This window comes from Ostrinia nubilalis, chromosome 6 (genome assembly GCF_963855985.1).
Source record: "Ostrinia nubilalis chromosome 6, ilOstNubi1.1, whole genome shotgun sequence".
In the NCBI taxonomy this organism is placed as follows: Eukaryota; Metazoa; Arthropoda; class Insecta; order Lepidoptera; family Crambidae; genus Ostrinia; species Ostrinia nubilalis.
The window spans coordinates 15,829,421-15,848,615 of NC_087093.1; the positions used below are offsets into that span (position 1 = coordinate 15,829,421).

The window sequence follows — 19,195 nt, forward strand, 5'->3', positions numbered from 1 at the left end:
TATGAGGAAATGGGTAGTAAGTTTAAAATTATTAAAAAAAAAATATATTATGTGATGTAACTAAAAATTTATGGTTTTCGTAATCTTTCCTTTATCTATGCTATAAGACGTTGCTTCGTACCAAATTTCAAGATTCTGAGTTCACGGGAAGCACCCTGTAGGTTTTGATTCCCTTGCAAGTGTCGAAAATTTGCGGCATAAACGGCTGTATCTTTTGATTGCGTTGGCTTAGAAGTTTGATTTTTTCACAGCTTCAAGGGACAGTAGACCTGAGTAATTGATATAAATTTCAGCTTCATACCTCCACGCGTTCCTGAGAAAAAGGGTCTTGACAGACGGACGGACGGACAACAAAGTGATCCTATAAGGGTTCCGTTTTTTCCTTTTGAGGTACGGAACCCTAAAAACATACACGAATGTTAAAAAGGATTACAATCAATGGCAGTTGAAATTGCTTATTAAGACCAAAATAAAACTAATTCTGAGACGAAGGTCCAGGTCTGGCGTCTTCTGTCGACTTCCATTTGCTTTCCAGAATAGATTTATCTTTTGCCTCTTGATTGACTGTCATATTCTGGTGACTGTACCGCCGCTGCTCGTCGCATATCCTCCCTGATATATTGAACACACTGTCAGCACTGGTTTTTCTTCTAGTGTCGAGGGTAGTCAAACTAGTAGCTGTTGGAGAAATCCTGTGAGGGAATCTTGGAGAACCTTTGAATCTCTCGCAAGAGTTTTGGTGTGACATCGGCTTTTTGTGAGTAGTTGGCAACACGAAGTTCACTTTTGTCTCTGGCTCTGCCACGTATTTATTGGTTGTAGATGATAAGCTTTTTCGAGCCTCTCCCGGTTGATATGAGCATGAAGGTTCGTCGTCTGTAATCCTTATGATGGGTCCGCTCTTTGCGTAAGATTCCCTTCGTAGTCTCAACTCTGGGTGGGGAACATGCAGCGTGTTGCATGACAAGACCATGGAGTGTTTTCTGTTCCCTGGCATGAGACCGGCTATCATTCCTACGTGCATCTTCAAAGCAGCTGCTATACTTTGTCCGGTTGGATCAGCTATGGACATAGTCGACGCTTTTCTACTGCTCGGTCGACTGCCGAAGAAGCTCTTCAGTCTGCTGAGAAGACCTGTGTGTTCTTCTCGCTTGTTGAGGCAGAGGTTGTACAGGTCAATAGCTGGTTGAGACTTCCTGTGGTATAATTTGGGTTGGGAGCTGAAGCTGACGGAGTTTCGACCGCGGCAGGCTTCGGCGGAAGGCCAGCTCGCTCGCGGTATGACAGGGGGTAGAACTGACAGGAGAAGCATGGGTAGACCTCCGCTCACACTGGGCGTTCTCCTGTCTGGATCTGACCGGCATCTGCCCTCTTCTTCTACAGTGTTTAGTTCCGTCTGAAAAGAAAAAAACAAGAATACAAATAAATCTGTCCTGCTGTAGGTAGGTACTTAGTTGTCTTATTTTATGCCCATGCTGGACTCGTATGTTTCTGAGAGGAAGCAAATCTGCCCAAAATATAACGGGTATAAACGTATTCTCCACATCACGAAGACCATTTTTTTCTTCGGGACTATGAGAAACGTATGGTTATGGAGATATTGAAGGTCAGTCACAACATTTTTTCAGTTTTTTTACAATTCGTTATTAATAGACTCATCACTCGTTGATAGACTTGCTTGTACTAAATTGATGAAGTGAAAAATTTGTTACAATAAAAAATACGTAAATTAGCAGTTGAAAATGAAGAAAGCATAATCGTAATAAAGCGCTATTTATCATATTTATATGCACGATGTTCGGTAGGTAGGCGCGTACCTATTACTTGATTGCGATTGGCCAGTCTCGCCGCGCGGGCCGGCGGCGGTCTCATTCTTTCATCTCTGCCGCCACGCGTCAGTGACGCGCGCGCCGCCCCGCGCTCCGGTTCGGTTTCGTCGGTTAACGAATGCGCTTTTCAAATTGCGCGATTTTTTATTGTTTTCTCATGCGGTTTCAAGTATTGGTGTGTGAACGTGTGATAGTGATAGTGAGTGTTACAAGATGCCTAAGTGCATAAGTTTAGTGCTCCGAAGTAGGTACGTAAACATGGTTTATTCGCGCAAATACGACCTCCAATCAGTTCTGCGTACTATGTGCCCTGGTCATTGCCACTTCAGCTTGCTAATCAGTCCGGCTATATCAGCGACTAGTTCGTTCGTTTACGGAGGGCTGAGTGTGAGTTTACATTCAAAAGTCAAAAAATGACATTAAATGTATGACGGATTGTACAGCGCCCCTAGCGGAAACGTTCAAGAACTAAAATTTTCATACATTTTTTTTAACGCGCTCTCTAGTAAAGACGTTTGATGTAAACTCACACTCAGCCCACGGATTTCCTCACGTCTGATTCGATCTTGTAAGAACACCGGTAAGTTTGCATGGTTTATAAAACGAAAAATAACTTTATAACAGTACTTAAAACAACTCGACTACTTACTCGTTTGTGCAGAGCGATTGAAGCACTGGAACTGCTTGTAGACTCGAGTGGTTCTGCTAAAAGCCTCTCCAGTCTTCCAATCTCCTTGTCGAGGGCAGCCACCTCCCGCTTGTAAACTTTGTTCTGTATTTCTATCCTAAAGTGCAGCTCTTGTGTTTCGTCTGTCACGAATCTTCTAGTCTTACATTCAAGCCTCAGGCCTAAACTTTGGATAACGGGGTCGTCTTCACCTGGAAAATTTGAGATAATGGGTTAAAAAGTAATCCAATATTTCTTCGCGGTTGAGTTAATTATCTTAGCTAAATAGTGTTCATTATAACAACCGAGGGTAGAATCCTGGTGTTAGACTTCATGATGAGCCGCCATAGGTTTAAGTCATAGCTCAACAGGACAGTAGCGGCGTAAGGGGGGTGGGGGCGGTCCGCCCCAGGTGCCAAGCATCAGGGGGTGACACAAGTCGCGCAGAGTAGTACTCACTGGCGCATCTGCATGGCAAATCTGCGGTCTATGTCATGATACGGGGGGGGGGGGGGGGGGGGTACGATTGTCTTTCAATCTTCGAATCGGTAGGGGTACCAGGGGGGCCTTAGGACTTATGACGGGGGGGTGATCGCCCCGGGTGCCAACCCATGTTACGCCGCCACTGCAACAGGATAGGATAGTTACTATCCTCAACTTAACATGTCTTCCGATTCCGAAGCACGACACCAGTTTACTTTCAAACAATAAGTTTGGAATCAAAAGAAGAAACTAGGAAGAATAATACAATTATTTGTATGTGTCTAAGTCCCATCTGGGCATACCCAAGTGACAGCACTGCAATATAAATTAAGTAGTTAGTTTTTAACTGAGGAAAGTATGTTACTCACTTTTAGTCCTTATAGCAATAATTTTCGGCAAGAACAGCAAACATAGCGTGGAAGTCGTCGTGATCAGAATCAAGCTTGTAATTGTGATGTACGCTAACGTAGCCCTCTCTGATATAATCGTCCCAATGACCACGACGCTTGTACTGGTGATGACCACGGAGTAAACGCTGATGCCAATGTACTTGGAGTCGTTTAGAGCAGATATCTTGACGTTCCTGGTCTCCCAAGCCATGTAGACTCCGACGATGAGGAGTAGACCCTTGTAGGCGTATAGAGCGCACAACCAGCCTGTAGTGTTTTGGGACTTGCAGATTTCTATCTGAAAGACAAAAGATACTTTGGTTATTTTTCAGAAATTCAGGTGCCTTGTTTTGTCGTCTAAATTAAGGATTATGTAACTTTTCTGGTTGTGTAAACGTGGCAAGCTCATCCTCATTTCTGTTTAGCTGCCTATCACACCCACACAATCCACATCTATTAACCTGGTAAGTAGGGGGTAAACATCACGCGATTCGCAGACGCCCTGAACAATTTTTAAATAAACAATTTGAAAAAATCGAAAGGCATGAACCGAACCCACGATTTTTCGCGACTGCTCTTCCAACTGAGCTACTTAAATACTGGAGAAGCGACACTAATCGCTAAGAAATGTTAATAAATAATTATGATTGCCATGACCAATATTGGCAGTAGGCATTTTGTCAAACTTTGGAGACACTATGCCTTACAGAAAAGTTGGTATTCTTGATTGGTATATTAAATCTCGACCTAAACAGCGTGTGACCATGTCATTTGTAAGCGGTGGTTGGTTGAAGTCTTATTCATAACTAACGGCCGCACTATGTGACGAAAGGCCGATCTAGATGGACAAAAAGGGTTAACTCAAATCTCCAATAACACTAGCAAAATCGATAGCCGACAATCTGGAGGTCACGATTCTGGTGATAATTTTGTGCAAGTACCCTCCAATAAATTAATAAATATTTTTGAAGTGTCATTACGGGTGGAATTCATGAAGAAATCATTCACTTTTCTGCATTTGGTCTGTCGCTATTTTAAAGTGTTTATAAAATTAATTGTGCTAAAGTTAATGATGGATCGTGAAGTTGATGGTAAGAACTACCATTTTTATTCATTCACATTGCAAATAACTTTACAGTTGCCGAAAACATAGCTGTCGAATGTGATGGATATTACATTTTAACGCGAACTTTGTGTTTGTTGGACCAGAAACTACATGTACTTTGTTGTACCATGGCTGCAACTTATATATGTTGTAGTCTCATTCATATTGTATTGTTCAAAGTAAATTAGAAAGTGCGGACTGGTGCGGAACCTTGTCAATTTTTTTAGTAAAGCTGATGTCAAAATGTTTTTTTCGTTCTTTTTTTTTTCAGAATACGTAATATTATATCCCGAAGGGAGTTCTACGAACAATGGATAAAATATCCCAAAAATGAAAAAAATAAGCGGAATGAATATTTCGATAAAATACGAAACTTACGAGGTAACGGAGGAGTTATGAAATATTGAAATGAACATTTCCCGAATTTGTTGTAACAATTGGCTGGAAAGTGGCTGGCATGGCATTCTATATTTTTATTCACTCATCCTTTACATTTATTTTCAATTGCCATAAAGAATTCAGCTTTGTTTTTCTTCTTAGAAAGATGTCCATTTTAAGCTGACCTCCTATCAGGTAGTAATTCTTTATAACCGTGTATCAACTTATACTGGTTTATGTATTATAGCGTTAAATGTACCAAAACTGAATGCAACTATGACTGTTTTCGCTATATATAGTCAAATCATCAATAGATACCACCTTTAAAGCTAATTAATATTGTCAAATAATATTGTCCAACTAGATCGGCCTTTCGTCACATAGTGGGCCGCTCGCGACTTCGTACGCGTGGATCGTTTTACCCCCTTAAGGGTGGAGTTTCGTAAAATCCTTTCTTAGCGGATGCCTACGTCATAACATCTACCTGCATGCCAAATTTCAGCCCGTCCGTCTAGTGGTTTGGGTTGGGTGTGCGTTGATAGATCACTATGTCAGTCAGTCAGTCAGTCAGTCACCTTTGAGCTTGTATATTATAGATTACTAGCTTTCCGCCCGCGGCTTCGCCCGCGTGGAATTTTGTCTGTCACAGAAAAACTTTATCGCGCGCGTCCCTGTTTCAAAAACCGGGATAAAAACTATCCTATGTTCTTTCCCGGGACTCAAACTATCTCTATGCCAAATTTCATCAAAATCGGTTGCGAGGTTTAAGCGGGAAAGCGTAACAGACAGACAGACAGACAGAGTTACTTTCGCATTTATAATATTATAGTTGGGATAATGACCTGTGGCTGGTAAACGACGCTCCTATCCGTGGCGCTGATCTCTATAGTGAGGTTCTTGAGGTGCCGCTCCATGGGGTCCAGCATGGCCCATAGGGTCACGATCATCCCATCGATGACCAGTAGCGCACAGACCAGGGATATTAGCGGTGTGTCTTGGAGGAGCTTGGTCTTGCACACTCCGCTGCGGTTGCTGGAACAAGCAAAAAAAGATAAGCCAAATATTCTTAAAGCGCTTTCACGTATAGGCGTTTTTGTCGCGCGTCTGTAGCGCTTCTAAGTCGCGCTGCAGTAGCGCGAGCGTATCTATACATATTTATGTACCGCTGCAGCTGCGACAAAAATGCCTGTGTGTGAAAGCGCTCTTAATTTTGAACTTGGCACCCATTTTCAGTTTCATGTTTTTCTCACATAAATGTAATTGAAATTTTATTAGTTACAATTTTTATTTTTTAATACATTTAATACCTATTATTAATTAGTACTACAACACATCTTACCTGATGAAAATTCTATGAACTCGGTACGTCTTCGCAAACATAGATCCAAAAGCGAGCGAGAAACCCGCTGACAAGATGTACACTCTGCCCTAGAAAAAAGTAAAATTTTCATTAACCTTATTAGTTTAGGGTGTTCAATATAAAATCAATGCCATAATTATGTTTGTTATCATCAACGGCTGAACCAGTTTTTATACTATGGAGTTCTGATTTAAATATTTTAAAAGCGCTTTTTAAAGTCTAATTGCAAACATATCTATTTACGAGTTTCTTTTATGTCCCTTAAAAGGAAATAAGTGTAGCCTATCAGCCTATTTCCCTTTGTCGCAAAAGCAAATCTTGAACGCAAGTTTTATGAGGAAGGCGATTCTTAATTTAGGTTTACGAACGTTCTTGAACGTGGAATTTTTGGAGAACACACATTGTATGTTTGTTTGAAATTCTAATTACAGATTCACATTGATCGCTTTTTTGCGGGACAATGCACACGGGAAGCTCTTGTGAACGTTAATATTAAAACACGTATAATAAACTGGATCCTTCAAAAAACGGGATGTCTTCGAGGGAACAAGCCCTAATACAAATTTATTTATTTATGGTTTCATTTCCTCCATCTGGAGAGTAAGTAGTTAGGTAAAGTACGGCCAACGAGAAGCGATACCAAATGTAAGCAAACCCAATGTCATTGTCATTTGGAATCGTAGGGGTGGGTTGCACCACCTATCTTTAACGGTAACTATGACGATAACCGGTGCTTTTTGTATGGAATTTGACAGATTTTTGACGTTTGTCAAAGTTAAAGTAAGATGGTGCAACCCAGCCTAAGGATTTGACTTTGACATATTTTGGCGGGAGAACGAGACATTACGACAAATACACGAGATGGGAAGAGACAGAATAGATTGTCAATTCGAAAGTCGAATCGACCTTTTGTATCGCTTCTCGTTGGCCGTATTTTAGTTGCTGAAAGCTGTTCCACAAAACTTAGCTAAACTTTGCTTTAAAATAAAATTCAATTTAACGAAGCCGACTGTCCGTAGTTATTTGAGCGAGTTAGCTTAAGTTAAAGCTAGCTCATTCTACATTCCGTGTGTCCACATCAGACGGAATAAAAAACTAAATCCTAGAAGATAACCGGGTAACTAAGTCTGTGAAATTTTAACACATTTTGGATTAAAATGTACTCGTTTGTTTGATCATGCTAATCTCAGGAACTACTGGTCCGATTTGAAAAAATCTTTTAGTGTTAGATAGCCCATTTATCGAGGAAGGCTATAAGCTATAATGTAATCACGATAAGATAAGTGACTATTCTACGCGGACGAAGTCGCGGGCAGAAGCTAGTGACGAAATCGTGGGCAGAAGCTAATCTATACTTCTATACTAATATTATAAATGCCAAAGTAATTGTCTGTCTCGCTTTCACGCCTAAACCACTGAACCGATTTTGATGAAATTTTTCATAGAGATAGTTTGAGTCCCGGGAAAGGACATAGGTTTTTGTCCCTGTTATTGAAACGAGGACGCGCGTGATAATGTTTTTCTGTGACAGACAAAATTCCACGCGGGCGAAGCCGCGGGCGGAAAGCTAGTGTTAAATAAAGGCGTATCATATCAAACTAAACACTGGCATCTTATGTCTCTTGTAATAAGTGCGAGTTTGCAACTAACTTGTGGTGAACTTTAGTGGATACTTTGTTGAAAGATCTCGTTAGTTTTCTTATTTCGATTCCCATAAACTTTCCACCGTAAAATATGTTCCGTACCTACTCATTTTAATACTCTTTCAAGAGCTTTTTGATACGAGGTGGGTCGTAACTTTGTAACCGATGTTACTGGAGACTTGACAAGACAACATTTTTAAAGAATTTATTATTACTTTAAAGGTTTATGATCCGAAACTTCATCATTCTTTTTTTTAGGTAAAAAATCTGCATTGACCCATGCTATTAAGACAGTATAGAGTCATCTGTATGATTCTGATGATTCATGAATGGATTGTTGAACCGATTGACTAAGGCTGGGTTGCACCATTTTACTTTAACTTTGACAAACGTTAAAAATCTGTCAAACTCCATACAAAAACCACCGGTTATCGTCATAGTTACCGTTAAATTTAGACGGTGCAACTCAGCCTAAGTTTCATAACATAACACCTACATAATAGGTTTTATCCCCTAATCCAGCACAATGATTTTTTTGTGACACGGTAGCCTGCTTTTTTAGAAACCCGAATTTAAGGCCTCAGGTTCAGCCAGGATTGCGCGATTTTAACATTAGATTACATTAAAGAAAAATAAATTATTACGAACTAAGTTTACTCACAGTGCACATAGCAGAGAAGGGCACGTATGAAGGCAGGGTAGCGTTGTCGAGTCCCAGCAGGGCCACAGCAGTGTACACCAGCACACAGCCGATCAGGGTCATGTTGTTCAGGCGAGGCGAAGACAGTTTTATGGACCTGATAAAAAAAATGTTTCAGTCTTATGTCAGTGCTAGACTTTTGTTTTGCTTCTTATGTTGAGTTGCACCACCTAACTTTGACCGTAACTATAACGATAACCGGCGTATTTTTTATGAAGTTTGACAGATTTTTGACGTTTGTTAAAGTCAAAGTAAGATGGTGCAACCCAGCTGTACAGTAAACGTAACTATTTCAAATCATGCCGCGCCAACATTCGTTTAAAACTTCATTCGTTTCGCTCGTTCTAATCAACCAATAGCAACGCTCGATTCCTACGAGCATATCGATGGGAGTCGATCCTGATTGGCTGAATAAAGGAGTGTGATGGCCGTCCTCGCCGCGAGCTGCAATGTTTAAGTTGCTGTTGCAAATATTTTCAATTTCGCTATATTTTTTGACTGTATTTCCGTCTGAGAAGTGTTGTGGTGTGTTCTGGGTGAATTATCTCTGTGCCCCATCGTTTGCACCTGAATCCGAAGACTACCAGCTGGAATCCGACCTGCGCGTGAAAACCGCGTGGCTGCAGACCGCACTCGCTAGATTTCAAAAGAGGATCAGAAGAAACCACCCTGTCCACTCGTACGTGGAAGAAAAGCCTGCTCCCACCGGTAAGTGGTTGTTTATTGGTGGTGGGCGAGCGAACCGCGATTCGTAAATTTGTTGGCAGGGCTCCTTTCAGGGGTTCTGACCCAGAGTGCTGCAATCGGCCTGTTCCGGCAGGGCCATTGACTGCACACCAGCCTTAGTTGCTTTTTTACCCGAATGTGCCAGAAGGAGGGTTATCAATCTACCAAAATCCAGTTATCTGGAGGGCTTCAGTCCATCGAGCAAGGTCTGTACCAATTTACGAAATCTACATTTTAGCAAATCTAGCAAAAAAATTTGCTTTCTTACTCTCCAAAAGTATAGTTGAAGAAGATAGAGTAGGTTTATTCTTTTTGCACCAATTTTTTTCACAGCTGGTACAACAAACCTACCTACCTAGGTATTAACTACATTCAAACTTTTATAACTGATAGTTATAGAAATCTACCTTCTGTTGCCGTTATTTTTCCTGTTTAAGTTACTTACTGTTACTTACTTATTCCAACTTTAATAAATTACTTCTTTCGTTCTCCAAACCTGCGCTATTTGAGTCCATTGTGCGTAACCCTTGTCATATCTTATAACAATATCAGATAATGTTGCTTATTCAAAGCCTTGCCCAGATCCCTTTGTGGTTCGCTTTATTTTTCTCAATTTTAGTATACTGTAATAATAATCTTACTTTTAACCGGGAATTTTGGTACAAAAGCGGATTATAGTGGAGCCCGCATCATCCTACCAGATCTGAGATAATGAGACTAATTTTAGATGATAAAGGTAATATAATAGTGTTTTCGTAATAGTGGGAAGACGAGAAATATCCCCTTAATAAAGGAGAAAAATAATCAGAGTTTTAGCGGGCTAGAGCCGACTAAAATTGGGGCATCAGAAATTTTTCCTAAAAACAAAAGACAGTAAAGAAAAGAGGCAGAGAACATAACCGAGGTTTTCGGTTACTTTCTCTACAGTTTTTACTTGTGCGGTTACTACAATAATACTACACAAAATTAAATAACAATGGATAAACAGGGTGTTACGTGTAAGGTGTCATGCCGAAGGCAGGTGATATGTGAGGACTAGACCTATCGATTTCACCCCCATGTATGTTCTACGATTTTTCGTAGAGAAAAGTCAACCAAAAAAAAAGATAAAAAAAGTTTAAAGACTAGGTCATGAATTTTAAAAATACTATAAAATTAACGATAACTTCTAAATCGTAGAACATACATGGGGGTGAAATCGATAGGTCTGGTCCTCACCTATCACCTGTCTTCGGCTTGATACCTTACACTAAACAAACACCCTGAATACCCTGTAGTTACGTAAAAAAGTAGAGTGTAAACAATCGCTATCGATTTGTTTCGTCATCTATCATTTCATTAAACCAGAACTGATACTAATTACTTACCTCCGCTTGCTATAATGCAAATTGAAGACTAAAAACGCCAGTGCCAAAGCCACGCCAGCAGCCGCCAGTGTGGCTACTGCCAATCTCGCCGGCGCCCACACGGAGTCGACCCTGAGAACCAGCACTCTTTTGGCAGCAGGGATGCCACCAGCCCATTGTGGTCGTGCACAGTCACTGCAGGTTAGCTCTCGGCCGTTGGTGTAGAGGGCTACTGTTTTTGGACGGCCTCCTGAAAAGAGGAACTCATTGACAATTTTGTAGAATCTACAATCTAATCCAGTGGTTCTTATCCTTTAAGTCACGAGGGACCATTTTACCAAATTTCTGTCTTGTCAGGGACCACTTTTTTTTCAAAATCCTATGCAAGGGGAGGTCGATTTCTCGCCCACTGTGCGCCATTTGCGTTGTGTTGACTCTACTCATCACGTCACGTCACTTGTTTATGTCTTCGTGGACCACTTGGAATGCCTCCAGGGACCACCAGTGGTCCGCGGACCACCGGTTAAGAACCACTGATCTAAGTGACGTCAACTTGGTCTTTTCTTACCAACTAAGCCTAGGCGCAGACCACCGACTTTAAGTTAGCCGATAGTTGGGCCCGATTCTAATTTGTATGAAGAATAGACCGATACCAAATCGGTGTAATGTGTGCACTTTCATACATGTCCACACTGATTAACAGTCCGACCCAACTATCTAAAGAGAAGCCTAGGCTAAAGAGAAGCGGCGTTTTGCCAGATCATAAACAATATCTTAATCACTGGTGTTAGAGTTTTAGTACCAGCTACATGGGTACCAGCAAGTTCGAAGTCTTTGACATACAGATAGCGAAGAAGAAGTGGCCCATTTATAGGGAAGTGCCAAAATAGCACCTAATACCTACACCTACAGTCAGCGTCAAATAGTTCGTGACACCCGAAGTAGCCAAAAAGTTGACTAGGTACACAACCTTATTCCAATTGTAACAAAGACGTGTTGCGAACTTTTTGGTTACTCTGGGTGTCACAACACAAACTATTTGACGCTGACTATACTACTATGATGATTTCGTGCCTGCTTTGGCTTTTAATTTCTATAAAAACTTAAATTCGGAATCAACACAGCAGGAAAAATTCTCATCATCATCATCTCAGCCATAGGACGTCCACTGCTGAACATAGGCCTCCCGCAACGCTTTCCATGTTGCCCGGTTGGTAGCGGCCTGCGCTCAGCGCCTTCCTGCTACCTTTACGATGTCGAAGGATGACGATGGAAAAATACTAACGAAGAAAATTACATATACCCGCCCACATGGCGCCGAACGAAAATAATCGTATTATTGCGAGCGTTCGTTAAAAAAATGATGAGAATTTGAGATGATCGCTCGGCTTGGCAAATACACTAAGCCAAATTAGTCCAGACGAATTTACCCGCCGCTCCGAGAAACCAATCCTCATTATTATACGGAGCACTCGCGAAAGGTTAAATAATATACAATTGAGGGAAATACAGTAATATTTTTATTAATGGTGATCAGCGTCAATACTCAATACTCAATATTCAATATGTTTATTGCTTCCATAATACATAGTAGGTAATATAGGTGTTACAGTGTGATAATACAGTTAATTATGGACCCTGTTGGGCGCTGCAATTTAAAATATAAAATATAAGAGAGGAGGCTTTTTTAATTATTAGATTAATAGACTCATCTAGACAATGTTGTTATCTTTATTATTATTAATGTAGATTCGACTTTGTTATTGTTTCGTTCACGTTTCTTATCAATTAAAGATAAATACCCAAGTTTTCAATAAACGATGTTCTATTATGGGCAAGGCCCTTGCTCTACGGCGCCGCCATACACCATTTTCTTATGTGGCTGGCATTTTATGTCATTGTCAAAATATCTAGATGTTCTTTTGCAATAAAAGTTTACTTTTAATGTCTTATATGCTGCCGACTGTACCCACCTAGATAGACTGAGGCATTGAGCACCTATCGTAATTTTAAAGATTAAATTGTACCATTATTATGAATGGCTTCATAAGTGCCAAAATACTAGTCAAAATTGAATAAAATAAATAATTTTTTTGATTTGATTTGATTAAAATAACCAGATTAGGTACTGCATTAACCTCAATTGTAAGTAAAACAGCAAGCTTCGATTTTAATTATGAGACATTCCAAAATGGTGGTCTCATCAAAAAATGTCTCTGACAGCCGTATTACCAAGCTCTGGTACACAAAAAAGATGCATAAAAACGAGGATTCTTATTAAAATGCTAATCCGATTCGTATTACTAAATCCGTCTCAAAACAAGGGATGTAGGACTTAAGGCTGTATCTCTGTATTGTATTGTCGGTTTCTTTGCTTGAGGTATTATAATGACAATTTTTTCGTAAGTAGGAGATTAGCTACAAAGACAGGATAAAAATAAAGCACCAGCTTTATTGCTCGTACTAAGTAATGTGAAAAGTCTCAAGTAAACAACCGATATTAAAATCTAGTTTAGGCTTATTTACCTTGAATTTGATAGAATGCAGAAGTTCCAATTCTGTCAGCCCCATTGAACGACACTGGACCCTGAAAAAAAGCATACATATCACAGTTTTCAGTAAAATCACCTGAACTTTTCACGAGAGTAAAGTCATTTGCTAAACAAATTGAACTCGGATTTTGTACATAAAAATTGTCCCAATTTGATTCTGGATGTCGTGATTGGGCGCCATGACACGAGTGTAATCACTAGTTGAAATAAGATTAGAGCCTTTTTCACCGTTTCGCATAAAATCAGCTTAAAATCTACCTATGACTTGACAAGCTAGTTGCAAAATTACTAACATCCTCTTTCAGATAGAGTTCAATTTACCTACAGAACATTTGCAATTCCACGGAGCTGATAGGTATTTCGTATTCAATTGCTCTGTAATTCACCATTGGACTTTAACTGCATATTAAAATGTTTCCAGCGGCTTTTCATTAAGCGACAGGGTTTTTGTCAGCGAGGACTATCAATTTTGTCCAGGTGATTTTAATGTAAAGCTAGTGTGATTCGAACATTACTCTATCCGTAGAATTATACAGGGTGGCCCAGAAAGAAATTCACTTTTGAAAATTCGAGGAAAAAAATTCTGTGTAATTTTGTAGAACTTTATTCATTACAATTCAAAGAAAATGAAATGGAATTTGTTATTAAATTTACCTTTATTAAATTACATCGTCCAGGAGATTTCCTTGACGCTTACAATATTCGATCAACATGCATCAAAATCTTGAAATGCGTTCGTTAGAATTACCTCGAAACTTATTTTCCATTTTTTGCCGAATGCTCAGCTTCAGTTGCTGCATGGTTGTTGGATTATAAAAGTATACTCTATTCTTAAGGTAACACCACAAAAAGGAGTTTTCTGGAGTGAGATCAGGACTTCCTGATGGCCAGGAGATGTCACCCCTGCCTGAAATATTTTTTTTGTGGAAACATGTCTCTTTCCATCCAAATGCTCTTATTTGAAGTGTGACACGTAGCCCCATCTTGATGAAACCAAGTGCTATTGTCATAGCCTTGCGAATCTTGACACTTTGAAATCAAAAAGTCTATCAGAATGCCAGTATAGCGCTCTCAAAAATTAATCATCCTTTCGATGCAACAAACCAATTAAGCAGGTGTGAAATCTCATTGCCACTAAGAAGCCCTTATCTCATTCCAGCAGACTTATTTTTGTGGGGTTACGTTATGAGCAGTGTGTACTCTAATAATCCAAAAACTCTGCAGCATTCATCCATCCTGAATCCATTTAGAGGTAACTCTAACGAAAGTTTTCCAAAATTTTTATGCATGTTGACCGAATGTTGTAAATGTCAAGGGAATCACATGTACGATCAAATTTAAAAAGGAAAGTAAATACAAAAACAAATTGCATGAAATTTCCTTTATTGCAATAATTAAAGTTCTACAAAAATGTACAGTTTTCGTTTCCTTAAATTTTCAAAAGTGAATTTTCTTCTGGGCCACCCTGTACATTTCCAGATTTGGATTGCGTATAAAGCCAATTTGTAGCGCTAAAATTAGCAGATCTGCTAAATTGACTAATGAAGAGGAAGACAAATAATACGAGTTAATTAGAATATCAGCTTTAGTTTACAAGTAGCACGTGTAGTTTTTTATATCCATTAATTTCTATAATCGTTCGTGTGTTTTATCCAAATGGACATCCACTGGACAAAGGCCTCCCCCAAGGATTTCCACAATATTCTTAAGTAATATCTCTAAATCTGAAAAGATTACTTACCGACACGCCTAAAAAACTCAAATTGGCCAACTGGTTCAGGAACTCTTCAGCCATGTCTTTGCGGTCGTAATCAAAATGGCCGAGTCCCAGTTTGCCTCGCCTGGTGCTGTTGCCTTCCTCCTGGTTCCGCCAGAGGTTTTCAGCCTTGCTCAGGGCTAGGGCTATGGCCCAGACAGCGTCGTATGTTTGAGGGGCGTAGGAGGAGACTGACACTCCGGCGTGCTCCATTTCTCGGCTGAACATCTCATTGGTCTGGAAAGATAGGTAATCTTAGACGCTATTAATCAACCAGCTCTGATATTTTAGGCAGTCGTCTTCTTATCGTGTAGTTGTATTAAAGCCTGGTCCGTGAGCACGTAGAATTTTGTCCAATGACCCCAAGCTACCCATCCTTATCGCTCGCGCGTAATTATGTTGCTGTCGCGCTCGCACACTCACTGCGGGCGCCCGTCGCATAGTCGCGACAGCAATATAATTACGCGCGAGCGATAAGGATGGGTAGCTTGGGGTCATTGGACAAAATTCTACGTGCTCACGGACCAGGCTTTACCTAACAACTAAGATCACATCATTCACAACCGTGGTGTGGCCCATTAAGGGCCCTAGAAAGACTTGAAGATTTTTTAGGATAATCAAGTTGGCTGGTTGAGGTTGCACCAACATGAAGCAATAAAGAACATTTGATTTGATGTGGGAATAGCCTGCAAAGTTCTAAATAAAAAGTGAAAAAAAAAACAAAGTTTTTTTACATTATGATGTGTTGTTCCACCTGGGAATCGAACCCAAAAGTTTCAAATCCGATTTTTGAATCCGATTACTCTCTTAGCTAGCTCTGGACCACGGAGGTGATGGTTAAGGCAGAGGTTTTTGTAATAAAACCTAAGTAAAGCAAAAAGTTATCTAAAAACTTTAAAATAAGTCAAAAATCGTTATTAATAAATTCCATGTGGGTCGTACCTATAAAAATACAACTTTTCAAAACATCCTGGTACGGATTGGAAGAACATCAATAAACTTTAGATCAATACAAACCCTATTAAGAATTTATAAGGCAGTGTTCTAGGTATTGCCGATATTTATTTCCCGTAAGTGAATTACACTTTTGAATAAAAGATAGAGGATATTTGTCATGGACTGGGAGTGAATTTTCGGACGTGAAATTTCGTTACGTTATATTGGTACCTACACGATCGATTTTATGGAACTAAAACTCTTCAAGCCCCGCGATATAATAATATAAATCAATTGTTTGCGGTATTAAGCGAACTTGGGGTTTGATGGTCGTGTTGTCAAACAACGCTCAAAATTTTGATAAGGTCGATATTTTTACTTAATTTTTATCCTGTGATTTTATTTAGGATCTAATGCCCGTTTTCACCATCAATCCCTAAATTTTAAGTGCCCTCTATGGTAACACAGATCAGGAATTTTGTTTTCATAGGTGTCATTTAAAATTATAGAATGATGGTGAAAACGGCCATAAACGTTATGTTATTTAACTGATACGTACTCACTTACTTAAGTGACAGTGGGAAGAAATAGATTAATGAGGACACGAGTCCACGACCTATGAGTCCGACTCACACTTGACCGGTTTTTTACTTCTCAGGAGAACAACTACCTATAGCATTCCGTATTTACACAGAGTGCGGTTTTGCGCTGAATCATTGTCATTAATTAATTTACCTTGTTTCTTCCTTTTTCTCTGGAGCCGGCCGCCATTGTTTTAGCCCAATATTAATACCAATTACTACCCAAATAGGGTTAGACAACTTTGTTGGGTTGGATGGATGGATTGAGAGTGAAGCGAACGATTTTCAGGATATTTAAATTCAAACCTTTTTGTTAAAAGCTTGGGGTTTTGAGTTAAAATGTTCGGATAGTGATGATAAATGATCCCAACTCTCATTAGCAATTAAATTGAATATGAAATCTATGCTAACCGCAGTTGTTTTAAACATACGAAAACAGCATAATGGTTCCATTATTAAACGGCTAAAGCAGTCGTTCAGCCAACGAAAGGTCCTGTATTCAATTCGCAAATGAGTCCCCAAGTATATTTTTCCGAAGTGAAATATAATTTAAAAATAGAATGACAGTGCATATGGATATGAATCCAACTCTGCTTAATATGAGTTTTGGTAGCTATTTTAGTTTTATCAAAGATTTCAACAGTCAAAAAATTAACTGAACACAGGATTTCCATTATCCAGGCTGTTTCTATTTTGATCTTACTTTGTTGCTGGAGGGCCCAGTATAGTCAGCCAGGTATGATTGGCGTGGAGTACCTACGTGATTCTAACGGAGGCAACATATCAGTAGGGATTCTGACAAAGTAATGTTCTTATTCGCTTCGTTTGTGAGGTCAAATATTATGGGGGTGACGCATTTAGTAAGGGCAGTCTTTGTAGAAGGCAGAACATCAATGTTATTATCCGTCGCTTACGATGCTTGTTTACTGTGAAGAGTCTTACGAGGGCTCCTCTTTGTAGAGATGACCCCATTTTCATCAATCCATAAATTAATATCATATTTTGCTTACTCGAATGCTGTAAGAAATTACATAATTCTTACCAGACTGTAGAAGGAAGTCCCATCGCCCATAATCCGGCGGTGTGCGGTGACCGTGATGAGACCTATTTCGTGCGTACTTCAACCACGCGAGTAACCATCATTAATATTTTTTCTTTTCATATTGAAAGTGGATTTCTGTGAAAAAATGCTCACCAGCCCAGAGAATGACGATCCGTCGCCTACAATCTCTCGATGTGTCGTCACATTCACACGCCCCTCAAAGGCACCTGGTCTCAGATGCTCTTTGTAATGAACCCATCAAATGAGTCTTTCAAGGCTCTAAGGAATGATCGTATTCTTACCAAACCGGAGAATCTGGTCCCATCGCCCACGATGCCTCTATGCGCCGTCACAGTGACGAGCCCTTCTAAGGCGCGAGCAAGCTGCGCTCGCGCACAGGGCGCCGCGCCCCGTATTCGCGGCGGCGCGCCCGCCACCAGCCACGCGTATTCCGCGCCGAACATGCCCAGCTTGAACGCCTGCGGGCTCGCATACATACAACGCTTTATTCTTACAGTGTAGCGACATACCAGGGGGAAAGTTAAATCGTCATTGGACCCGCAACAAAATTAATCAGAAGAACACAGGAGGAGTTCGAAGTTAAGGTTCGACTTCCCTCCGTTGCAAAGCGGATGACAGATGATAAACAAAGGTTTGTTAACCTTTATGAAAAGATATGCACCACGGACAATAAACATTAATTAACTTTCCCCCGTGACAAACTTGAGCTACACTGGTTGGGTTTTTATTGGCGGTCAAGCTTTAGATCCTGGCTACACAGGAGTTGCAGTGGTGGGAAAGAGAGGTGGAAATAGTCCCGTTAGCGACATACCAGCTTCTCTAGGCCAGGGTTACTCAAACTTTCGGCTACACGAACCCCTGTTAAAGTTTCAAGGTGACAGCGTACCCCTTAACTAAATTAATAAATCCCCTCTCCCCCCTAAAGAAAATAATAAAATTGACTGTTGAAGAAAACAAGGTTTTTATAAGGCCGCCATGTGTGCAGCACGTGCCTGCCAGTCATCGAACCACCATCACGTAAATCTTGCCGTCGAATGGCGAACCCCTAGCTAGGGGATCGTGTACCCCACTTTGAGAAACCCTGCTCGAGACAAAGTAAAGAAAGTACTGTTTTCGACAGATACTTTTGAACATAACATAATAATATCACAATTTAGAGATACTGTTTCGAACCCATAATCGAATATCATAAGTAGCAAAGCAATATGTTTTGTTCCAAGAAGGTCCCGTTTAATTTCCTCGGTCAAGGCTAGTATTACCGAGGTCAAGGTTCAAAAATACTTTTACTTATACTTAATAGATCACCCAAAAATGTCTCAAATTGAAAGTTTTTCGTGACCTTAAACTTATTTCTAAGAAAACACAATTTTATTCTTCAATAATATCCTCAACTTCTACTTTGTAAAGCTTTCTGAATTACTTACTGCTTATCTATATTTTTGTTTCATTTTTATGAAGCAGAAAATCGAGGAAATACAAGTATAAATTAAAAATAGAGCCTAAGGCTGGGTTGCACCATCTTACTTTAACTTTGACAAACGTCAAAAATCTGTCAACAAACTCCATACAAAAACACCGGTTATCGTTATAGTTACCTACTGTCAAAATTTTTGTGGTGCAACTTAGGCTCAGTTGCACCATCTTATTTTAACCGTAAAAATAACAATAACCGGTGCTCTTT

General features: G+C 40.0%; 1 protein-coding gene across 1 annotated transcript in view; it reads right to left on the minus strand.

The window, feature by feature from the left end:
* Positions 1-475: 475 nt before the first annotated feature.
* LOC135072838 (gamma-aminobutyric acid type B receptor subunit 2) overlaps positions 476-19,195 on the minus strand; it is a 229,106-nt gene continuing 210,386 nt past the window's right edge. The window contains 10 exon segments of the mRNA XM_063966878.1: positions 476-1,396; positions 2,479-2,702; positions 3,348-3,666; positions 5,694-5,883; positions 6,182-6,279; positions 8,516-8,651; positions 10,648-10,876; positions 13,153-13,213; positions 14,920-15,171; positions 17,796-17,972. Of these exon segments, the coding sequence (XP_063822948.1) occupies positions 476-1,396; positions 2,479-2,702; positions 3,348-3,666; positions 5,694-5,883; positions 6,182-6,279; positions 8,516-8,651; positions 10,648-10,876; positions 13,153-13,213; positions 14,920-15,171; positions 17,796-17,972 (2,607 nt within the window).